Source organism: Eschrichtius robustus, chromosome 14, assembly GCF_028021215.1.
Source record: "Eschrichtius robustus isolate mEscRob2 chromosome 14, mEscRob2.pri, whole genome shotgun sequence".
Classification (NCBI taxonomy): domain Eukaryota; kingdom Metazoa; phylum Chordata; class Mammalia; order Artiodactyla; family Eschrichtiidae; genus Eschrichtius; species Eschrichtius robustus.
In genome coordinates, this window is record NC_090837.1 from 9,657,348 (window position 1) to 9,678,034 (window position 20,687).

Consider the following 20,687-nt stretch of genomic DNA (forward strand, 5'->3'; position numbering starts at 1 on the left):
CTAGAGTCAGTGCTACCCACTTGGATTTGTTCATTCAACAAATTATGTTGAGCCCCTTCTGTGCACCAGACCACACGCTCACAGAGCTTACTTTGAGGGGAGGAATTCAGTAACAGACACTTCCCCAAATGGCGTTACTGGGATTCATAGGAAAAGCCCAGCTCTGAAAGAGGGTGTTGACAAGTAGATGCTCTGATAGAGTCATCATTTAGCAATTTGGCACCAGAGGGAGAGGTATGTCAGTGCCAGGGGGAATAAAGCTCTGTTCCAGTCCAAAGGGGGATGCCAGCCCAGTGTGTCCTCAAGGAGGTAGGGATGGTGACCTGTGGGTGCCAGGAGCTTGGTCCAGAAGTATGCCAGGAAGGCCCAGGACTAATGCCAAGGGGACTGGCCAAGAAGAGCCAGCATCAAGGCAGCTGTGAGGCCGGAGCTCAGAATTCACAGCCAGGAGCGGAGGGATGAGTTGGTGCTGAGCCCCAGAAACACATCTTACAGAGTCTCACTGGCAGAACAATAAAAGTCCGTGAGCAAGAGAACGAATGCATGAAAGTAGCTCCTCACCACTGGTCATCCAGTCATTTGGTGTATTCATCAGTCAAGAGGCATTTATTGAGCACCTTTGGTATGCCGGGAACTGTTTCACAAACTGTCACTCTTGACATTTGTTGAAACTGATATCTTACTAGAGATTCAACAATTTCTCTTTAATTTTCAGTGGCAAGACATATTCCCCAGATGTGTCCCACTTTCCTACAAAATGTGTCATATTTGAACCTCCGACATTGCCCTTTAATAACAGGAATAATAGTAACAGCTGTTAATAACCTACTGTTGTGCCAGGCCCTGTGCTAAGCACTTATATATAGCTTCTTTAATCCTCACAACAGGCCTAAGAGGTAGTTTCTATTATTTACCCCCATTTTACAGATGAGGAAACTGAGGATCAGAGAGGGGTAGTGACTTGCCCAAGGTCACACAGCCAGATGCAGTGGAGCTGAAACTTGAACCCAGACTTTCTACTCCATACTTTTTTCTTTTTTTTTTTTCTAACAGGCAAAGGCTATTTATTTAGAACTTGCTCTGGCAAAGGAGTCAGCCACCATCACCTGAATTTTGGCAGTCTACCCCATACTTCTCCCTTCTTCATTTCCCTTCTTCCTCCCCCCAATCCTGTGTTTGCACATGTAGAAAATGATCAAATTTGCTTCTAGACACAGATGCCGTGGTCACACGTGATTCTTTCTCTTGTTGTTTCCAAAGGTGGTGGCTCTTAGTAAGAGAAGTCAGGAGGCCGAAGCCGCTTTCCTGAGCGTTTACAAGCAGTTAATTGAAGCACCAGGTAAGAAATGCTTGGGCTCCATGAGTGAATAATTAACAAAAATAAACTGCTGTTAGGCCTGTTACACAGGGACCTCCCCTCAGTGGCATCTGGGGACAGGCCAAGACTCCTGGGTGAGGCCAGGCCCTCCATGGGTAGGAACTGTAGGGACTGAGGGGGTCTACACCCAATCTGGTGTGATGTGTCCCCACACGACTCCTCCATCTTACCCCACTGCCTTCCAACATCAGCCAGGGAGCTTTGGGGGGCTCCTGGTAAGATCTCCCACCTGGATCTCCTTGGGGAGCCGAGTGTCTTGCCCACCAGAACCCCCATCCCTTTGCCACAAGGGGCAGAAGGCACCCAGTGTTCTCTGCCAGCAGAGGGCGCTGGAGGAAAGACTGCAAATGTTTCCTCCAACATGGCACGGCCAACCTCAAAAACTTGATTTTCCTCAAAAACCAAACCTAAAAGAGCATATACTGTATGACTCCATTTACATAAAATATGAAGACAGGCAAAAATTAATGTCAGCACTATTCACAGTGGCTAAAAGGGGGAACAACCCAAATGTCCATCAGTGGATGAATAAATAAAATGTGGTTTACCAATCCAGTGGAATATTATTTAGCCATAAAAAGTAATGAAGTACTGACACATGCTACAGAGTGGATGAACCTTAAAAACATGCTGCTGAGTGAAAGAAGCCAGATACAAGAGGTCACACAGTTTATGATTTCATTTGTATGACGTACCCAAAATAGGCAAATCTATAGAGACAGAAATCAGATTGGTGGTTACCGATCTGGGGGCAGGAGAGAATGGGGAGTGAATGCTTAATGGGTATGAGGTTTCCTTTTAGGGGAATAAAAATGTTCTGGAACTAGATAGAGGTGGTGGTTGCAGAACATCATGAATGTACTAACTGGCACTGAATTGTTCACTATAAAACGGTAAATTTTGCGTTACAGAATTTCACCTAAAAAAAAAAAAAAAAAAGGCACCTGTGCTGTTAGAAGTCAAGAGAGTGGTTTCTCTTGGATGGGGCGATAGTTCCTGGGAGGGGCCTTTGGGGGCTGGAGATGTTGCTTCTTGATCTGGGTGTGGATTACAGAAGTATGATCAGCTTGAGAGCCTTCAACTGTGTACCTAAATATGTAGCTATACTTCTGCAAAAAGTTTCCCTTTTTTAAAATGGCCCGTCCTCTGCAACGTTTTCATTTGTTGACCTAGAGATGTGAACCCAGAATGTAGTGATTTGCTTAATAATGGTGGAGCTGGGAGAAGACTCCACTGTGCTAACTCCCTCCACCCACACAGCTGCAGGAATTAGTGCTATCAGGGGTGATTGGGGCTGGGGGTTTATGAAGAAGAAAATGAGATCCCACTCTAGGCTGAGCCATGGAGAAGGCAAAGTCATTTATATTTGATGTCAAGGTTGTTTGTGAGATCTTTGTGCAGGGGATGGGAAAGTCCCTCGTTCCATCTGTCTTGGGCAATTGTGGTGGTTTAAATAGTGTCCTCCCAAAATTTATGTCCACTCTGAACCTCGTAGTGTGACCTTATTTGGAAACAGGGTCTTTGCAGATGTAATTAGTTAAGGATCTCGAGATGAGATCATCCTGGACTTTGGGAGAACCCTAAATCCAATGAAGGGTGTCCTTATAAGAAGAGGAGAGGGAGTTTTGGGACACAGACACAGGGAAGAGGGCCATGGAAGACAGAGGCAGAGTTTGGGGTGATGCAACTACAAGCCAAGGAATGCCTGAGACCACCAGGAGCTGGAAGAGGCAAGGAAGGATCCTCCGCTAGAGCCTTCAGAAGGAGCACAGTCCTAACAGCACCTTGATTTTGGACTTCTGGCCTCCAGAACTGTGAGAGAATAAACACTTTTGTGGTTTTAAGCCACCTTAGTGGGTGGTGCTCTGTTATGGCTGCCCCAGGAAACTAATACAGCAACAGTGATGTGAAGCTTCCCCTCCAAAAGCACATGGGCTGGGTGGTGAGGGAAGTCTTCTAGCCTGTTCTGCTCAAAGTGTAGTCCACGGACCAGCAGCATTGGCTTCGCCTGGAGCTCGTTAGAAATACAGAACCTCGGGCCACTGAAGCCTCTGCATTTTAACAAGCTCCCCAGGGGATCTGGGAGCACGTCACAGTTAGAGAAGCACCGGCCAGGTGTAGAAGTTGCATGTGCTCTACCCTCTGCATGTTACAAGCCCCAAGGGAACAGGCCTTACCAGTCCCTGTCTCCCTGGCACCAAGAGGTTGAGTCCAGTGCCTGATGCCTCACAGCCAGGGAGAGATGGGACTCAGCTCTTGATACATTCAACAACTGTTTCCAGAATGTCTGCTCATGTCACAACTTGGCTACTCGTGGGAAGTTATGTTCGTTTCCCATTGCTGTAAAAAACTACCACAAACTGGGTGGCTTAAAACAACAGATCCTTATTCTCCCTCAGTTCTGGAGGCCAGAAGTCTGAAATCAAGGTGTCGGCAGGGCTGTGCTCCCTCCGAAGACAAACACTGTTTGGTTTAGGGAGCAGAAAGCTGAGTAACTTACATCCTTCACGTTACACACTGTATTTCAATAGGGGAGGACTTTTCCTTACCTCTTCCAGCTTCTGGTGGCTCCAGGTGTCCCTTGGCTTGTGGCTGCATCACTCCAATCTCTGCCTCTGTCTGCACATGGCCTTCTTCTCTCTGTGTCTCTGAGTCCCAAATCCCCCTCTCCGTTCTCTTATAAGGACACTGGTCATTGGATTTAGGCCCCACCCAGATAATCCAGGATGATCTCATCTCAAGATCCTTAACTTAATTACATTTGCAAAAGACCCTTTTCCATAAAAGGTCGCATTTACAGGTTCCAGGCATTAGGACATGGATGTATGTTTTGGGGTCACCATTCAGCCCACTGCAGAGGCACCTGCAGACTCGACTCGCTCTGCTCCAGTCCCGTGCCCTCCCTGATTCTGCACTCGCAGGAAGGCAGCATGGCCACATGGGTTTTCTCAGTTAGAATGCTTTGGCGGCAAGAATGGCTGGACCCAGACAGCACAGCCCTCCAGGCTCTGTGGCTCCCCTGCCGGGACATGGCTCTGTGGTATGAGGCCAAGACAGCTGTGTCTGCAGCCCTGGTCGTTATCACCCTTACTGAGGACCACACCAGGCACGTGGCCGAGAGTCCGAGAGGCCGCCCCATTCCTTGCAGCCTTTTTGCTTATGATGTCTCCACCCTTATCAGAGCTATCTGGGAAAAAATTTGGAAAAATACACCCTCTTATTTCCCACTCCTTTCAATTCTTTGGGTTACACAGTCTCAGTGGCGAATGACAGTGGAGGGTGACCCAGTACAGACCCCATAGATACCTCCTACGAGTCCACATGCCCAGCTCCTCCACCGGGCCTCATAGTACCTTTCCACTGTCATTAGCCGCTGAGACTGTGCAACCCAAAGCACCAGGGGGCAGCACTGAGATGGGCTTGTGTTTCCAGGCTCAGACCCCAGTTCAAATCCTGCCTGTACCACTTACTCATTGGGTAACTGTGGACGAATTAATTCACCTCCCTGAGCTTCAGTCTTCACGTCTATAAATTGGGAATAATATCAGAGTCTGTCTCATACGGTCATTGGGAGGCTTCAGCGTGCATGGCACATAGTGGCGCTTGCTAAGAGTTAACTGTTCTTATCATCACCTCTGTGTCCCTAGGACAAGTGAAATTCTCCAGGCCTGGGACTGAGTCATAGTAAACCTGTGTACCCTGAATCCAGTACACAGTAGGCACCTAATAATTGTTTGTTGAATGAATTAGAAATAAGATTCAGACGCAGAAAGTGGGAGAAGAGTTATTTGAATGAAAAGGTACCTTTTTCAACTAGCGCTTTCTGCTTGTCACGTGTTTATCTACTCAGGTGGCATTTATTGAGTGCCTCCTATGTGCCCAGCACTCACTAGACACTGGGAACATAGCCATGAGCCTGCCGATACAGACACGGGCCCAGACCTCAGAGGACTTGCATTCTGGTGGCAGAGGTAAACAGATCATCACTCAAGTAACCTGTTGTCTCAAACCCAGGGGAGTGTTTGGGGGTGAGAAGGGGCTTACAGCCCCCATGTGGGAGAGAACATCATTTGTGGGGTTCACTATGGGACCCTCATCTTTCTGAAAATATGTTAACCCACGAGGCCAGAACCGCAGTGCCAGTCAGGGACCGTGAGCGCTCCCGAGATTGGCATGGAATTCCTGGAAAGTTCCCGTGCCCTCTTGCCCCTCTCCCCAAACGGTCATTCCAAGCCTAGTGCTGACTCCACGTGTCTGATTTCCCAACTCTACTCCCCAGAAATGGAGGGGTGGGGGGGACGTACATCCCCAGCTGTCACCGAGCTAGAGAACGAGGAGCCTTAACTGATGGAGACATACCATACGAACAGCCCCTTCAGGGCTCTAATTCATTTGCAAGACATTTAAGAATAACAAAATGTTCTAATGATTTCTTAGGGGAATTAGGAGGACATATTTTTGTTCTCATTAAATTGTATCCTCAGACACAAGAACCAAATGTCAGATGTGCTGCTGGTGCTCGGAGCTTCCCTGCCGCACACGCCGCCCCTCCATAAAAATAACACTCCTGGAAAATTGGCCAGGATGAACACTCTCCTGTTTTTATACTTCTTGACAGGCAAATTATTTGTCGAAATACTTCCCCTCCACACCTCCCCCCCCGAAGCCACACAAGTCCTGATTCAACATTTTTGTTTTGAGTGACTGCTGCCAACACAAATCTTTGGCAGAGAATGCGATATAGCGTGATTGCTCAGCAAGTATTTTGATAAGTGTGCAGCCTGTATGTCTGTAATTATGAAAGAAAACCGTAAATCTTTTGGATATTGTTCACACAGATGTGGCGTGAAGTGAGGAAAAAAAGCAGTAAAACGTGTTAAAAGCATAATTAATGTCATTGTTGTAGAGGATGATTTGATTTAAACCTTTCTGACTTATGTACCGGTGACGGCTGATTTCTTTATTGCGTTCGTAGAGTCACTAGGTACTGACCCAAGCTTCAGAGAGCTAACTTATTAACTGAGTGATTAGTTAAAAGCAAAAAGAAAGAAATTTAAAAAGAAAACAAGGAAAGAGCAAGTAAGAGGGCAGGCAGAGGAACACTGCTGAAGAGATAAGAAGGGAGAGGTGAGTGCCCAAAAAAAAATTTTTTTTTTTTTTTTTTTTGCTTTACTTTGGTTTTTAAAAATCTGATGCAGGAGATGGCAACTCCTCACAGGCATTCCTCTCCCTGTTCCTCCTTTCAGGAGGCAAGGCTGGGCAGCTTAGGTTGATCGAGCTGTAGCATCAGACACAGTGGGGTGGGACTCTCAGTTTGGTGTTTTTGAGCCGTGTGACCTTGGGCAGGGGCCTGAACCTCTCTGACTCTGGTTTCTGTGTCTTTAGCAGAGGGATAATAGAACCTGTTCATCAGTCAATGTGAGGATTCTATACCTATACATGAAAGCATTTGGCAGGTTGGATAATCAGCAGCCCAGTGCAAAGCTGACATCAGGGTATAAGTTACGTGAGTCACACGCATTGGCTGTGGATTTCATACAGCTCTGTCAATTATCAAGGACGTGGGGTGAGAGGTTTACACTACAGGGTTACTGAATGTGCAGTAGGACAATACTTTCCAATGTTTAGGATTTTTAAATTTTTCTCCGCAATTATAAAAGTTGCATGTACCTACTGTCAAATTCAGAAAATACGGAAATAGGAGGGGAAAACTATCTACTAGAAGAGCAGTGGTAATATTTTGTTGTTTTTCCTATCCGATCTTTTCTGCATGTACTTTTTCAAAATGGTCATTCATTCTGCATGTACCATTTTCAATCCTGCTTCCTTTCACCCACTACAAGCATCTGTATTTCTCTCTGTGATTACAAATTCGAGTAACTTTGGTTCCTCTTGTGTAACAGTCTCTTGTGTGGCTGTATTGTAATATACTGAACCCCATTCCCAACACTGGGTATTCGGGGTTCTTGGGAACACAAGGCGTATCGGTACTGTACTGTAGTTATAAGAGTGAGGGAGAAAACTTGGGAAAGAGAATGTATTGTAGCCACGTATTGACCACAAACCCAGGAAAAGTGGTCAGAAAGAATAAGAATTTTTTTCCTCCTTGTTGATTTATTTTGTACTTCTTTGTTTATTAGTTACACTAAATATCTTTTCACATGTTATGAACCACTCATATTTATTCTTTTGTAAATCACTGATTCATGTACCCTTAGCCCATTTTTCTATCAGAGAGATCATTTTCTTATTGATTTGTAGATACTCTTTGTATATTAGAGATACTAACCTTTGTCCTGGTAAATGTGTTTCATATCTTCTCCCCTAGTTTGCCTTTTGTTTCTTAACTTTGTTTACAATGTCTCTAGTATATGATACATGGCAGGCATTCAAAAAATATTTGCAGAAAGTAGGAAATCTTACCAGACCTTTGCTTTATGGCTTCTGAATTTATTGTCATACTTTAAAAAAACCCTCTCGCCTGAAGGTTGTAGGATTTTTTAAGTACTTTTGTGATCTGAATTTTTAGAAATTTGAATCTTTGAAGCATTTGAAATATATGGTAATGGAAGTAGAAAGGGGGGTTAAGAATTTAACATTGTGTTTGTCCCAAATGACTAGTTCTACTGCCATCTAGTGGATAAGCCACCTTTGCAGATAAAGGCAATACAGATTTTAGTGTAATGAGAGACCCATTGCTGTCTTTGGCTGCCCTCACCTCCTTCCCTTCCTCCCTGTATATGCCTCTGCCCATTTGGTCCTGTTGAGCTCAGGGGAGCACAGAAGGGTAATATAAAAGGTTATTTAACCCATAAAAAAAGGAAAAGTTTAACAGCAGATTTTCCAGAGATGGTACTTAATTTCAAAAGGCATTGTCTCCCCATTTTCTGCCACACCTTTGCCTCTGCCATTTCTTCTACCAGGAGTGCCCTTTCCCCCTGGCCACCTGCCTGATTTTTTACTACTCCTGGCAGCTAAGGGTTGAAAGATGATTAAAGGAAAGCATCCAGCATGATGCTGGTACCCAGTGGGTGCTCAATAAACGGCTGCTCCCTTTCAGAAGGGATGACAGGCGTTTCAGCTGTGGCTTTTCATCAGCTCATTCTCTGAGCACCTACCATGTGCTGAGCCCTGTGGGAACTCAAACTTGAGTCCTGCCCTGCCCTTGGAGTCCAGCAGGGGCCACATGACCCAAAGACAGACGGCCAGAACACCCAGCAGGAAAAGGGCTTCAAGGTGGGAAGGCCAGGAGAGGTGCCTCAGGGAGAGCAGCCTTTGAATTTAAACGATGAGCTACCATCCTTGTGGGGCGGTTTCTTGGGTGCTCCCTGTGTGTCAGGCAGTGCGCTCAGCCCCTTACAGAAAGGATTTCACTTATCCCCTCTGCCCCTTGGAGGTAGGTATTGCCATCCTGCCCTGCTGTGTGGCTGAGGCAATGCAGGATCAGAGAGGTCAAGCCACTTGCCCAAGGTCACACAGCAGAGAGGTAGTGGAGCCTGAATCTTGATCCCTGGCTCCAAACCCAGATGCAGGATTAATTTGAAGATTGAAAGGGTTGGGGGATTTCCCTGGCGGTCCAATGGTTAAGACTCCATGCTACCAATGCAGGGGGCCCAGGTTCGATCCCTGGTCAGGGAACTAAGATTCCGCATGCTGCACGGTGTGGCCAAAAAAGAAAAAAAAATTGAAAGGGTTGGAACAAAAACATTAGAGATTTGCCATCTAAATACAGTGAAAAACAGCTAAGGGTCTTTGCTGCCAGTAAGTTGAGAGGTTCTAGGGTGAGAGGATGAGCCCTTTGTAGAAATGCAGATGTGTTAGCTGGAGGAAGAACGTTACCCCTCACAGACAAGTACACCTGGTCCTCCTGGCCCAGGGCTCCAAAGGCTGGTACTTTTGTTGAGGAGAAATTGAGTCACAAAGCTCCAAATTCAGGGAGCAGAGAGATGCCAGGAGGAGCGCTAGCAGGACTCTAGGCTGAAGGACCCTCTCACAGGGTGGGGCCAGTCCCCGTTCTGCCACCGTGCATCCTGTGTCACACCTGACTTCTTTGATCCTCAGTTTCCCCACTTGTGAAATATGGATAATGATCTCACCTAAGTATAGGCCCATTGGGTGGATTCAGTGGGAATGGAGAACACTTAACATGGTGCCTGGCACAGAGTAGTAGCCCCATGCAATTCATTCAACGGACATTGAACTCCTACTGTTTGATAGGCACTCTCCTCAACACCAGGGGCACAATGTTAAGCAAAACAGACACTGTCCCTGCCTGCCTGGAACTTCCTGTGCAGCTTAGTCTATGGAAACTTTGCTTTTATTACAATGGACATGGATTTGAGTCCCAGCTCTGCCGCTCCCTGGATGGGTAACCTTGAGTAACTAGCTCTACCTCTCTGAGCCTCTGTTTCCTCCTCTGGAAAAGCACACTTACCTTCTGGTACCTCTGGGAGGATTAAGCAAGGTGAAGAGTACAAAATCCTAAACTGGTGTCTGGCACACAGTAAATGCTCAGTAGACCAGTGGCTGCCGTTGCTGTTGGTGGTGGTGTTACTGTTACATCACCACCCGGTGCCAAGAAGGAAGACCCTCTCCAGCCCCTCTGTCCGTGCTTAAGCCGGGAGACCCCGAAGCAGCCAGCCCTAGCGATGGAGGGAAGAAAGCACGGCCCCCATTTGCATACAAGGGCTGGGCAGCCCATCTGCTATCAAAAAGTTAGGATTAAAGGATCAAAGTTAGGCTCGCTGCCGCCGTCAGTAGCCTGAACCTCCTGCCCACACAGGCGCCCGGAGCCGGGGCCCAGATGGGAGAAGGCTTCTGTCTCAGAGATACTTTGGAGGGGCACACGCATACTTCTGCATATATGTGTTTCTAAACAGCCTCTCGGACAGCCTTTGCGGCTCCAGCTTTCCTAAAAAAAGCTCTGAGCACCGCTTTCCTTCAGATGGACACAGTGGGAGGAATGAGACATCTTTCCCTAGATTCACGACTCTCCCACACAGCCCCATAGACACTTTTTTAAAAAAACACCAACAGCATCAGCTAGTGGTAGAAGATGGAATAGATGATGTTCTATCCATCTCCTCCTACAGCGGCTTTGGAAAGCCTGGTGTGAGATTAAAATATTATAAATCCGTTGGCAGTATTCTCTAGGGGTTTAGATCCAACGTAACCAAAATGAATTAGTCATTTTATTAAGCAGTTTATGCATAAAGAGCACGTTGATGGCTGTAAGACAAAGGCACTCTACTTCCTGACGACGTTCCCCCTCCCCGCATGCCCATCAGGACCTGCCACCTCGGATGGTTCATATTTGATCTTCCGTGTCTGCCAACGTGCTTAATTAATCCAAAGGATATGTAGTCAAACACTTCTGATTTGGGGTCCCCTGTTTTGGGCTTTTTTATTCAGGTTGGATCTAAAGCCGTTTGATTCCCGCTGCCACTGCCCTTGTCTATATACTGACAGTGTGTATGTTGCAGGAGTGAAGTGGGGGAAATAAAGTCCCGCTCACAGCTCTGGGCAGCCACAAGTCTCGGCTGAAAGGTTTCCAGTGGAAACGCTGAGCCCGGCAGAAAGCCAGGCTCCCTGGCTCCAGACGAGGAGCTACAGGGATATTCTGTCACTTCTCCTGACACTGGAGTATGCGGCTTGCCAGACGTTGGAGGGGGACACAGGTCGCTTTGGAGACTGGGGGTCAGCGGGACCCCGCGCTTCCCCAAGTGGGGTCACCTGACATAGGGAGCAGCCTTGGTGTACCTGGCGCAACACAGACTTTGAATACATTGCGCACCAGGTATCACCTTTCTAGTTCCTTCTAGAGAAAGTCTCAGTCAGGTGCTAAAGCATCTTAAATGCCTATAGAACACCTGTGAATCTCTCCTTTTAACCAAGGAAGAGCCGGCTTCAAGCTCAAGGTCTTGAGCAGGCAATGCGGATGTAACTAGAATTTAATAACATCAGTTTCTTGATTTTTCCTTTGTATTTATTTTAATGGTTAAAACACCTTTTTTATGATACAGAATCCCAATGATCTACTTACAATAGTGAAACAAATATTCCTTTAAAATATATTTAAGTTAAAAACATCAAATCACGTAAGGACAGATATCAAGTTGGTAATATTTTGGGGGGCAGGTGGATGCAGCTTAAGGTGTGACATGAGTCAGCAGCATTTGACGATTGGGCCACCCTGGGTTCAAATCCAGCTCTGCCTCTTTCAGCAAGTGGCTTCCCTCTGCTGGGCTGCAGTTTTCTCATCTGGAAAATGGGGAGGATAGCAATGTCTCATGTGGTTGTTTTGATGATTAAATGAGGTATAAATATCTGCAAAGTACCTGGCGTATGTCAGGGTGCAGGGGGTGGTGGCGATGAAGAAATGTCAGTTCCCTGGAGCTTTTGGCTCAAGATGCTGGGTGGACAGCTCATCTGCTCTTTACCCCAGCTTCCTGGATATGGGTGCCCCATCTGCCCCAGAATGAATGTTTGCTAGAGTTGGGAGGATGAAGACCAGAAACTAGTGTTTGAAGAGCCAGAGCCTGCTCTGAACCCAATCACCACCCACCAGCACCCAGACCAGCCTACAGGGAGGAGAGGTGAAGCTGGCACCGAGAATTACCCGGGCATCGCCAGCCTCTCTGAGCCCCATGTCCTCATCAGTAGAATGGGTCAGTTGTTGTGAAGATGAAGCTAAGTTGTGTTTCTGGGACAGTGACTCAGGGGGATTGGTCAGGATGGTCTGCCAGCGTGTCTTGGTCTAATGGGAACTGTTTCTCCTGGTGCTTCCTGGGTCTGGATTATTCTCTCTCAGCCCCCTGCTGGCTTCCTCATTTCCTTCAGGGCTCTGCTCAAATGTCACCTCCCTGACCAGGCTGCCTCAATTAGCACACTGCCCCCAAGCACACACCTCAGGCCACTCTCTCCCCCAACCCTGCTGTTTTTGTTCTCAGCCCCCTTACAACCGTTGGTTTAGTTGTCCTTTGTCCATCTCTCCCCTCTAGAATGTCAACCCCAGGAAGGCAGGAATTTCCTCTTATTTACTGCTGTATCTCCAGGGCCCAGAAACTTCCCTAAGTAGATGCTCAGGAAGTATCTAGCAACCAAAGAAATGGTATCTGACACATAGCAGGTGCTCAGTAAAAAGGTACTAATGAATAAATGGCTGAATTACAGACTGTACTAGTTTCCTCCTGCTGCTGTAACAAATGACCACTAACTTAGATGCTTAAAACAAGTGACATTTCTTGAGCACCTACTATGTGAAAGGCCTTGGGAGAACGGGGTTGCTGAGGGATGAAAGCTAGATGCCCCCAGACCCCTGTGACTGTCAGGTTCTCTGAGAAACCTCCTCCCAACATTTCAAAGATTTGCTGTCATTTCTGTCTCTTTCACTTTGTATTTGTAAGAGCAGCCAGTGACGTTTAGCTGATGCATCAACTAATACCAGTTGGACAAAGTAAGCAGGAAGCCCTTGGATGTTTCAGCTACCCCAGCTGAGCATTTTACTTATGCGTAACTTGGCAGAATCTTCCAGTCATCTGAATGCTAATATTTTTTTTTCTACCTAACTCAATCCCCAGCAATGTAGCTCAGACCTCCGTGGATTTCTCCCAGATGGGGGAGTTGGGAAGAAATGAGTTTACCCACGCGCCATAAAGTCTAGGAATTCTGTGGGAAGGAAATAAAGAATGGAATATGCCTGGGGATGTAAGTGATCATCGTTGCTATGCACTCTTCAGAGCAGGGACCATACTCAACCCACCGCCCTGTTCCTCAGTAGTTGGAGAGGATGAACATACAGGAGGATCAGAGCCCAGCACCTGCTGCTTTGTCTTATGAAGCACACTTGTCTTCCTGGACGACTGGTGAAATGGGTGCAGCAGGAGGGAAGTAGGTTAGGCTTAAGTAAGAACTTCCTTCCTATGAGACTTGGAGTCTAGCAGCTCCTTAGTCCTGCCTTTCTCACAGTTGGTATCCAGCCAGTTGCCATGTATTATGGGTTGAATTGTGTGCCCCCAAAAGATATGTTGAAGTCCTAACCCCTGGTACCTGTGAATGTGACCTTATTTAGAAATAGAGTCTTTGCAGATGTGATCATGATAAGGCAAGGTCCTTAGGGTGAGACCCTAATCCACCATGACTGGTGTCCTTATAAGAAGAGCAGAGAGACACACAGAGAAGAGGGCCAAGTGATGACAGAGGCAGAGATTGAAGTGATGCCACCACAAGCTGAGAAATGCCAAGGATGCGAGCAACACCAGAAGCTAGGAGAAAGCGTGGAACAGATCAAGAGAGCACAGCTCTGCCAGCACCTTGATTTTGGACTTTGAACCTCCAGAGTACACACGATGTATTAGTTTTCAGAGGCTGCCATGCCAAATTTCCATAAACTGGATGGTTTAAAACAATGGAAATTTATTCTCTCGGTTTTGGAGGCCAGAAGCCCAAAATCAAGGTGCTGGCAGTGTTGGTTCCTTGTGGAGGCACACAGGGAGAATCTGTTCCACTCCTCTCTCCTAGCTTCTGGTGGTGGCCGGCCATCGTTGGCATTCCTTGGCTTGTAGACACATCATTTCAATCTCTGCCTCTGTCTTCGCAGGGCCTTGCCTGTGTGTTGTCTCTCCGTGTCCTCTCCTCTTATTGTAAAGACACCGGTCATTGGATTAGTCAACCCTAATCCAGTCGACCTCATCTTAACTTGATTTCATCTGCAAAGACCCTGTTTCTAAATAAGGTCAGTTTCACAAGTTCTGGATGGACATGAATTTGGGGAAATGCTATTCAGCCTAGAACACCACACCCCGTCAGTTCTTCCTATCTACCTCTTGTGTCTGAGCACTTCCCCCCACTCCTCCTGCCACCGCCCTGATCCTAGCATCGCTGCCTGGACTATTGCAGTAGCCCCCTGTCTGGCTCCCTCTACAGCCCATTTTTCTTGCAGCAGCTTGGATGAGCCTTTGAAAAAGGCGAATTAGAACATGTCACTTCCTAATGCTCTTAAGATAAGTCCTTTCCCCATCCATATTATCTGACGGGGATGTCAGCTACACATAGGGCCACTCCTGTGCCCCCCACAGATAGATGCTCAACAAACTCTTCCTGAGTGAAGCAGGTGCATGGACTCATAGGTCCCCCTGTGAGCTCTGCCCACTTTAGATTCACCACTGTGGAATGTACCAGCACCTCAACATGGGCTCCACACCCACAGACTCCAGAGTCTAGCTGCAGCTCCACAGGAGAGGCACTGTGACTACCCCCATTTTACAGACCAGGAAACTGAGGCTCTGAGAGGCAAAAGAGAATGCTCTGGAAGCATTCACATGCCAAGATGGCACCAGATGTGCAAGAAATTTATTGGGGAAGATGCCTGTGAAGGATGAAGGAGAGGGAGAGGAGGAGACCAGGAGAGCCTTCACTTGGTGATGCTGGTCTAACACCTGGGAAGGGAGAGAGGGAAGGAAGGAGGGTTGGTAGGAGGAACTTCAAACTGCAGTGCAGGTCTGAAAAAGTCTCAGCCAAGCTAAAACTAACAGGAGCCCCAGAGCAGGATGCAATAGTCTGCTCAGGCTGCTATAGGAAAACACCACAAACAGGTGGCTTAAACAACAGAATTATATCTCTTACAGTTCTGGAGGCTGGGAAGTCCAAGATCAAGGTACCAGCAGGGTTGGTTTCTGGTGAGAGCTCTTTTCTTGGCTTGTAGATAGCTGCCTTCTTACTGTGTCCCCACATGGCCTTTCCTTTCTGCACGTGCAGAGGGAGAAAGCTCTAGTGTCTCTTCCTCTTCTTGTAAGGACACCAGTCCTATCAGATTAGGCCCCACTCTTAACAACCTCATTTAACCTTAATTACTTCCTTAAAGCCCTGTCTCCAGATACAGTTGCATCAGGGGTTAAGGCTTCAACATATGGGTTTGGGGGAAAACATTTTAGTCTATAATACTAGGTTGCCTTTTCCAGCATCGGCAGGAGTGGCCCAGCCCTACTGTCCCTGTCTTGCTCATTCATTGGCTGAGAGCAGGCCTGGGGAAACCTGGCCTCCAAACAAACACTGCAGTGTATCCGAAGGTGCAGCGCCTGGAGACCGTCACCAACTCCTCGCAGGACGTTCTTTCTTGAAAGGAGAGCTGGGTGGCACATCCCACACTGCCACAAGTCATAAGAATAAGGGTAACGCTCACTTAGACTCTTAGGTGCCAGGCACTGTCACAGGGGCTCAGCGTGCTCATGGAGTCCCTGCACAGCCCTCTACAATAGGTCCTGTTGTTATCCCTGTTTTACTGATGGGGAAACTGAGGCTCAGGGGACCTAAGTGACTTTCCCTAAAGTTGTCACAGCCAGGATTTGACCATCAGCCTCCCAACCTATCCCTCTCCCCCTTTATCTGAGAGTGGCTTTGGGAATTTGGAGGATTCACAATGTTCAAACCTCAAGTGTCAAGTTCAGCTATGAAGGCGTTTAATAATCACCCTCCCTGAGCATCCCAGCGCCAAGGAATAGGCCCAGGGCCAAAAGCACTCACTTTGGCAGGACCACACCCCTATCTGGTGATAACCAATGTTGATTGAGTGTGTGCCTCAAGGATACTTGTAATAGAAATTTGGAGCCCAGAGAAGTCTGATGCTTTGTCCAAGGTCACACAGCAAGCCTGTGGCAACACCAAGAACAGAGCCCTCATTCTCGTGCTTCTGGCCTAATAATCCCCCATGCCCTGCCTCATGAGGCAGCGTAGCCCACTACAAAGAGTCACCAGGCACTCCGGGTTCAAATCCCACCCCTGCCACTTCTGAGCTCGGCGACCTTGGGCACATGGAATCTCCTCTCTGGGCCTTCATTTCCTTGTCTGGAAAATGGAAATAGCAGCATCTACCTTATTGGGTCTCACCTTGGGGAAGTGATCTCACTCCCCCATGCCTCAGTTTCCCCATCTATAGAATGAGAACACAACAGCCCTACTAACAGTGTTGTGGTGAAGACTGTATGAATTCTAATCGATTTACAGTGCTCCGGCTGTTAGGATTTGGCCACAGCCTGACTTCGGCTGAGTCATCTGCACCTCCCCCGACTTCCTCTCTCAAATTGGGGATCTAGGAGGAAGCACAGTGTGGGAAGAGAAGGCCGAGGCCCAAGGCCCCATCTTGGCCCTACCACCAACTCACTGGCAGACTTCAGGGAAGTCACGGGACCCCACTTTTCCCCAACTGTGCACTGGGGTAGGGGTGTTGGACACTTGACAAATTGTCCCTCCTCAGTGTGACTTTCTAAGCTAGAGCCTTTGAGTCCCTGAGTGGAGCTCAACGCAGGATTACTGGATTCTGAGTCTCCCAGGCACTGATGAGGGTATATGAGGCCTTACCCTGTCCTGAGTCTCCGTGGAGTTTTGCCATGTAGACAGCAGCTCCTAGAACGTCACGGGACGGTGTGCTGTCCGCTCTCAGGGTAATAACAGCAGCCAACACTTATCAAGCCCTACTGTGCACCCAGCACTGTGCAAATCTCTATACACATTCTCTCATCCAGTCCTTGCAGCCCCATTTTACAGATGAGAAAATGGAGGCTTGGAGAGGTTAACTAACTGTCCAAAGGTCACATAGCCAGTTTAGAGCTGGAGCTGACACCAGCAGTCCTTAAATCATGCTGCCTCTCTCTCAGTAATCTTTTTCAGTCTTTCCAGTAGTAACTTCTGAGAAGTAGAAACTGTAATATTTTCTGACTTTTTAAGTGGGGAAGCTGAGGCTCAAGACCAGCGCTGGACTTCATGTTCTGAGAGTTTAACCACTATATTCTACCCTGTACTGGCAAATGAAGGCAAAGAGACAGAGCCTTGGAACCCGCTGACCCCGTGTTGAGTGTCCACTCGCCACCCAGCTCCTCCAGTCTCTCCAGGAGGCCACCTGCGGTCAGCTTCCCCTGGACAAAGCACAAGGCAGCAAGGGATGACCGCAGGGCCTCCGAGCAGAACAAACATCAATTTCTGATCCCTGGGAATGGGGTAAATGACATCCTTTTTCACCCGAGCGTCATCCTTTGGCTTGGACAGGCTCCTGGCCAGCCGGCCCCTGAGCCATGAGCTGGATCTTTCCCACCTCCCTGGAACCAGAGCGAGCCCTCCATGCCGCTCTCAGCTGCAGCCTCCCGTGTTTATCTAACCTCCCTGACCCTGGCAAGCGCTTGTCGCCTTTTTCTTCCTTTCTCAAAAACCAGGACACAATAGGAAGCGTTTCCTTGAACTTATTAAAAAATCCAGACTTGTAAATTAATTTGTCCATGTTGTACAAAGGCAGTGCAGATGGACTCATTAGCATGCACACAACAAATAATTATAGATGAATTTTTAGCTGGCCTGCCTAATGCGCTTGCTGGGTTAATTATGTCAATGTATAATTACATCAGCCCGGGGAGACATAATGGCATACCCTGCTGAGCAGCCCCTGCCTAATGATGGGGCGTGGGGGAGTGCTGACAGAGGAAAGCCAGCAGCAGCGTTCCCGTGCACCTGCTTACCTCGACACAAACACCCATTGTCTGAGCCTCCCACCACCTAAACAAACTGGCGGGAGAAGAGGGATAAAATGCAGAGGTGGCCTTGTTCCAGCCAGACCTGAAGGTCCCCAGAGAAATAGGCTCTGCCCTGTTTCTTCCATCAGCAGATGTTTATTGGGTTGGACTGTGGGTCAGGCTTCATTCACCCACAAGGGGTCCAGTGGAGGTGCAAGAACAGATGCAGTCCCAGCCCTGCCTTGTTGTGGAGTTTGCAGTCCAGCGGGTATAATTAGGTGCACTTGCAAATCAATGAAAATTGGAAGTACAGTGAGTGCTGTGAAGGAAAGGTGCAGGCAGCTGGGAGAGCTCATACCAGAAGACCGACTGGTCAAGGAAGGCTTCCTGGGAGAATTGGCATTTGAGTTGCTAAGATGAGTAAGCATTAACTAGCTGAAAGGGATAGGGGAGGGCAGGGTGTTCCTGGCAGAGGCTCCCTCCCGTACAAAGTCTCTGGGGTGGGAAGGTGCATTTGAGGGACTGAGAGAAGGCCAGTGTGGCTTGCACTCAGAAGGGCAGGAATAATAGTGAGGGCTTCCATTTGTCCTGAGCTGACCAAGTGCCAGGCACTGTGTTGAGCACTTTACATGAATCTTCATCACAGGCCCACGAGGTCGGTACTTTTATGGTGAGGCACAGAGAGGTAGCGCCATTTACCAAGGTCACACAGCAATCCTAAGAAGCAAGTATGGATTAGACCAGGACCAGGGACATCTGACTCCAGGGTCCACACCAGCAGAGAGCAATGGCCAAGCAGATGCTGGTGGGAGATCCCAAAGGAGGGACCAGGAAGAGAGAGGGCTCTGGGGCATTAGAAAAAATGTGGGCCAGACCAGACCCCTTGGTCTGAAGCGAGGAGGCCCTGGCTTTCTTGGGACCCCATGAACACCTAACTACCTGCAGCTACTGGGGTCGAAATATCCACACCACTGGGACAGGAAGTCTTTGTGGCATCAGAGAAAGAGACCCAGACTTGAGTCTCTCCTCCACTCTTCAGCAAGTCACCTGGCTTCTCTGAGCAGTTTCCTCATCTGTGAAAACAAGTTAGATCCAGGCCAGCCTCCAGGGGATGCTGGGTGCATCGTGGGAACCTATTGCCAGGGACTGGCTTTGTAACGTGGAAGATGCTGCACCAACCTCCTGCCCCAGGTGGGGAGTTGCTGGAAGAAGAGGTGTTGGATTCTAGATCTGAAGGAAGAGGAAGTGCTTGCTAGGTGACAGGGTAGGAGGGGGGACAGAATTCCAGGTGGAAGGACCTGGAGTCCTCAATTTAGCTATTGGGAAATACGGAGACATCTTATATCCAGGTGTATATCTCGCCCCCAGAAAAACTATTATTTAATCGGCCACAAGTGTCACAAATGATGGTGTGTTGGCCCAGATCCATTGAAAAGCACCCCAAGGGTTATATGTGCAAAGATGCTATTCGGGAACCTCGGGTGAAGGAAAATAGAGAGGGAGCTAGGAGAGGTGGGGAACTGGGTGGAAACATCCAGACCACATTATAGCCTAAGGAAGGAAGCACTGGGGAAGGCCACGGGCCAGTCCTCAGCCCTCAGAGCAGTTTTGTGTCCCCCAGGAGCAGGTCTGCCTCTATCCTCGGTGCCTGCAGGCCTTGTCTGGGAAGTCCCATGAGAAGGCTAGGCTTGAACTGATGGATTTCAGAGTGTGCCTGCTAGGGTCCTTGCTAAGTGATGTTCCCTGTGGTTGGAGGTGTGCAGGACACAATCTCATGGCCACCACAGATGGCATCTAGAATCAGGAAAATGAAGTTATTATGATAATTGTTATTATTATTCCCAGCTGGGCAGGACAGCCACACCCATGGGGATGGCACACGCTTTCCAGAGCAGGTGCCTGGAGATCTGCTCCCTCATAAAGCAGAAAGTCCACGTTGCTCCCCTAAGCCACCAGAGCGATTCCAGATGGCTCCTGTGGATGGTTCTTCCCACCCAAGCTCCCTGGCCCTGTGGCCTCAGCCGGGGCACCCCCTGACCCCCAGGGCTCCCACCACCCCTGTCCTCCTCTCTCTGTGCAGACCCCGTGCCTGTGTTTGAGGCTTCACGCAGCCCAGACGACAGACTGCAGTCCCCCAGCTTCGACCCCAGCGGGCAGCCGCGGCGAGAGCTCCACACTTCGTGGAAGAGACACCCTGAGCTCCTCAGCCCCAAAGGTACTGATAAGGTTTTCACAGGATGTCCATAATAAACAAATGGGCTGTGGATCTTTGGCAGCCAAACTCAGCCACCCTTGCGGGGGAAGGGGGGCAGGGAACTCAACTCTATCATAATTTTAGATGTGCGATGGGTTAAGGTGCAGTTCTGCTGAGACAGACCAACCCCAAATCTCAGAGGCTTAATATATTTGAAGGGAGGGGAAGTTGCAGGGGACGCTCCACGCAGTCATTCAGGGACCCAGGCTGTGGTAGTCCTGCCATCGTCAATGCTCGACATCCAGAGTCACAGTGAATGTTGACACCCAGCCAACAGGCAGAGAAAGAATGTGGAGGGTCACATTGAGGTTGTGGGAGTGACGCACATCATTTGGCCACATCCCTGCTGCAAAGGAGGCTGGAAAATGTAGTCTGGCTGTGTGCCCAGGAGGAGAGGGAAATAGGATGTAGTGAACACAGCACTGTCTCAGCCCCAAATGAGACAAGTTAAGAAACTAGCAAAGCTAAAAATAATAGTGTTTGGGTGTACATATGTGGTGATAAAAATGTTTAAAAGCAAGAGAATGGTGAACAAAATTCAGCATGGTGGTTACCTCTG

At 48.3% G+C, this 20,687-nt stretch overlaps 1 protein-coding gene across 1 annotated transcript in view; it reads left to right on the forward strand.

Moving 5' to 3' along the window:
• The window catches only part of CUX2 (cut like homeobox 2), a 262,762-nt gene that overhangs the window by 203,067 nt on the left and 39,008 nt on the right, over positions 1–20,687 (forward strand). The window contains exons 4-5 of the mRNA XM_068563131.1: positions 1,261–1,339; positions 19,955–20,089. Of these exons, the coding sequence (XP_068419232.1) occupies positions 1,261–1,339; positions 19,955–20,089 (214 nt within the window). The remainder of the gene's footprint in view (positions 1–1,260; positions 1,340–19,954; positions 20,090–20,687) is intronic.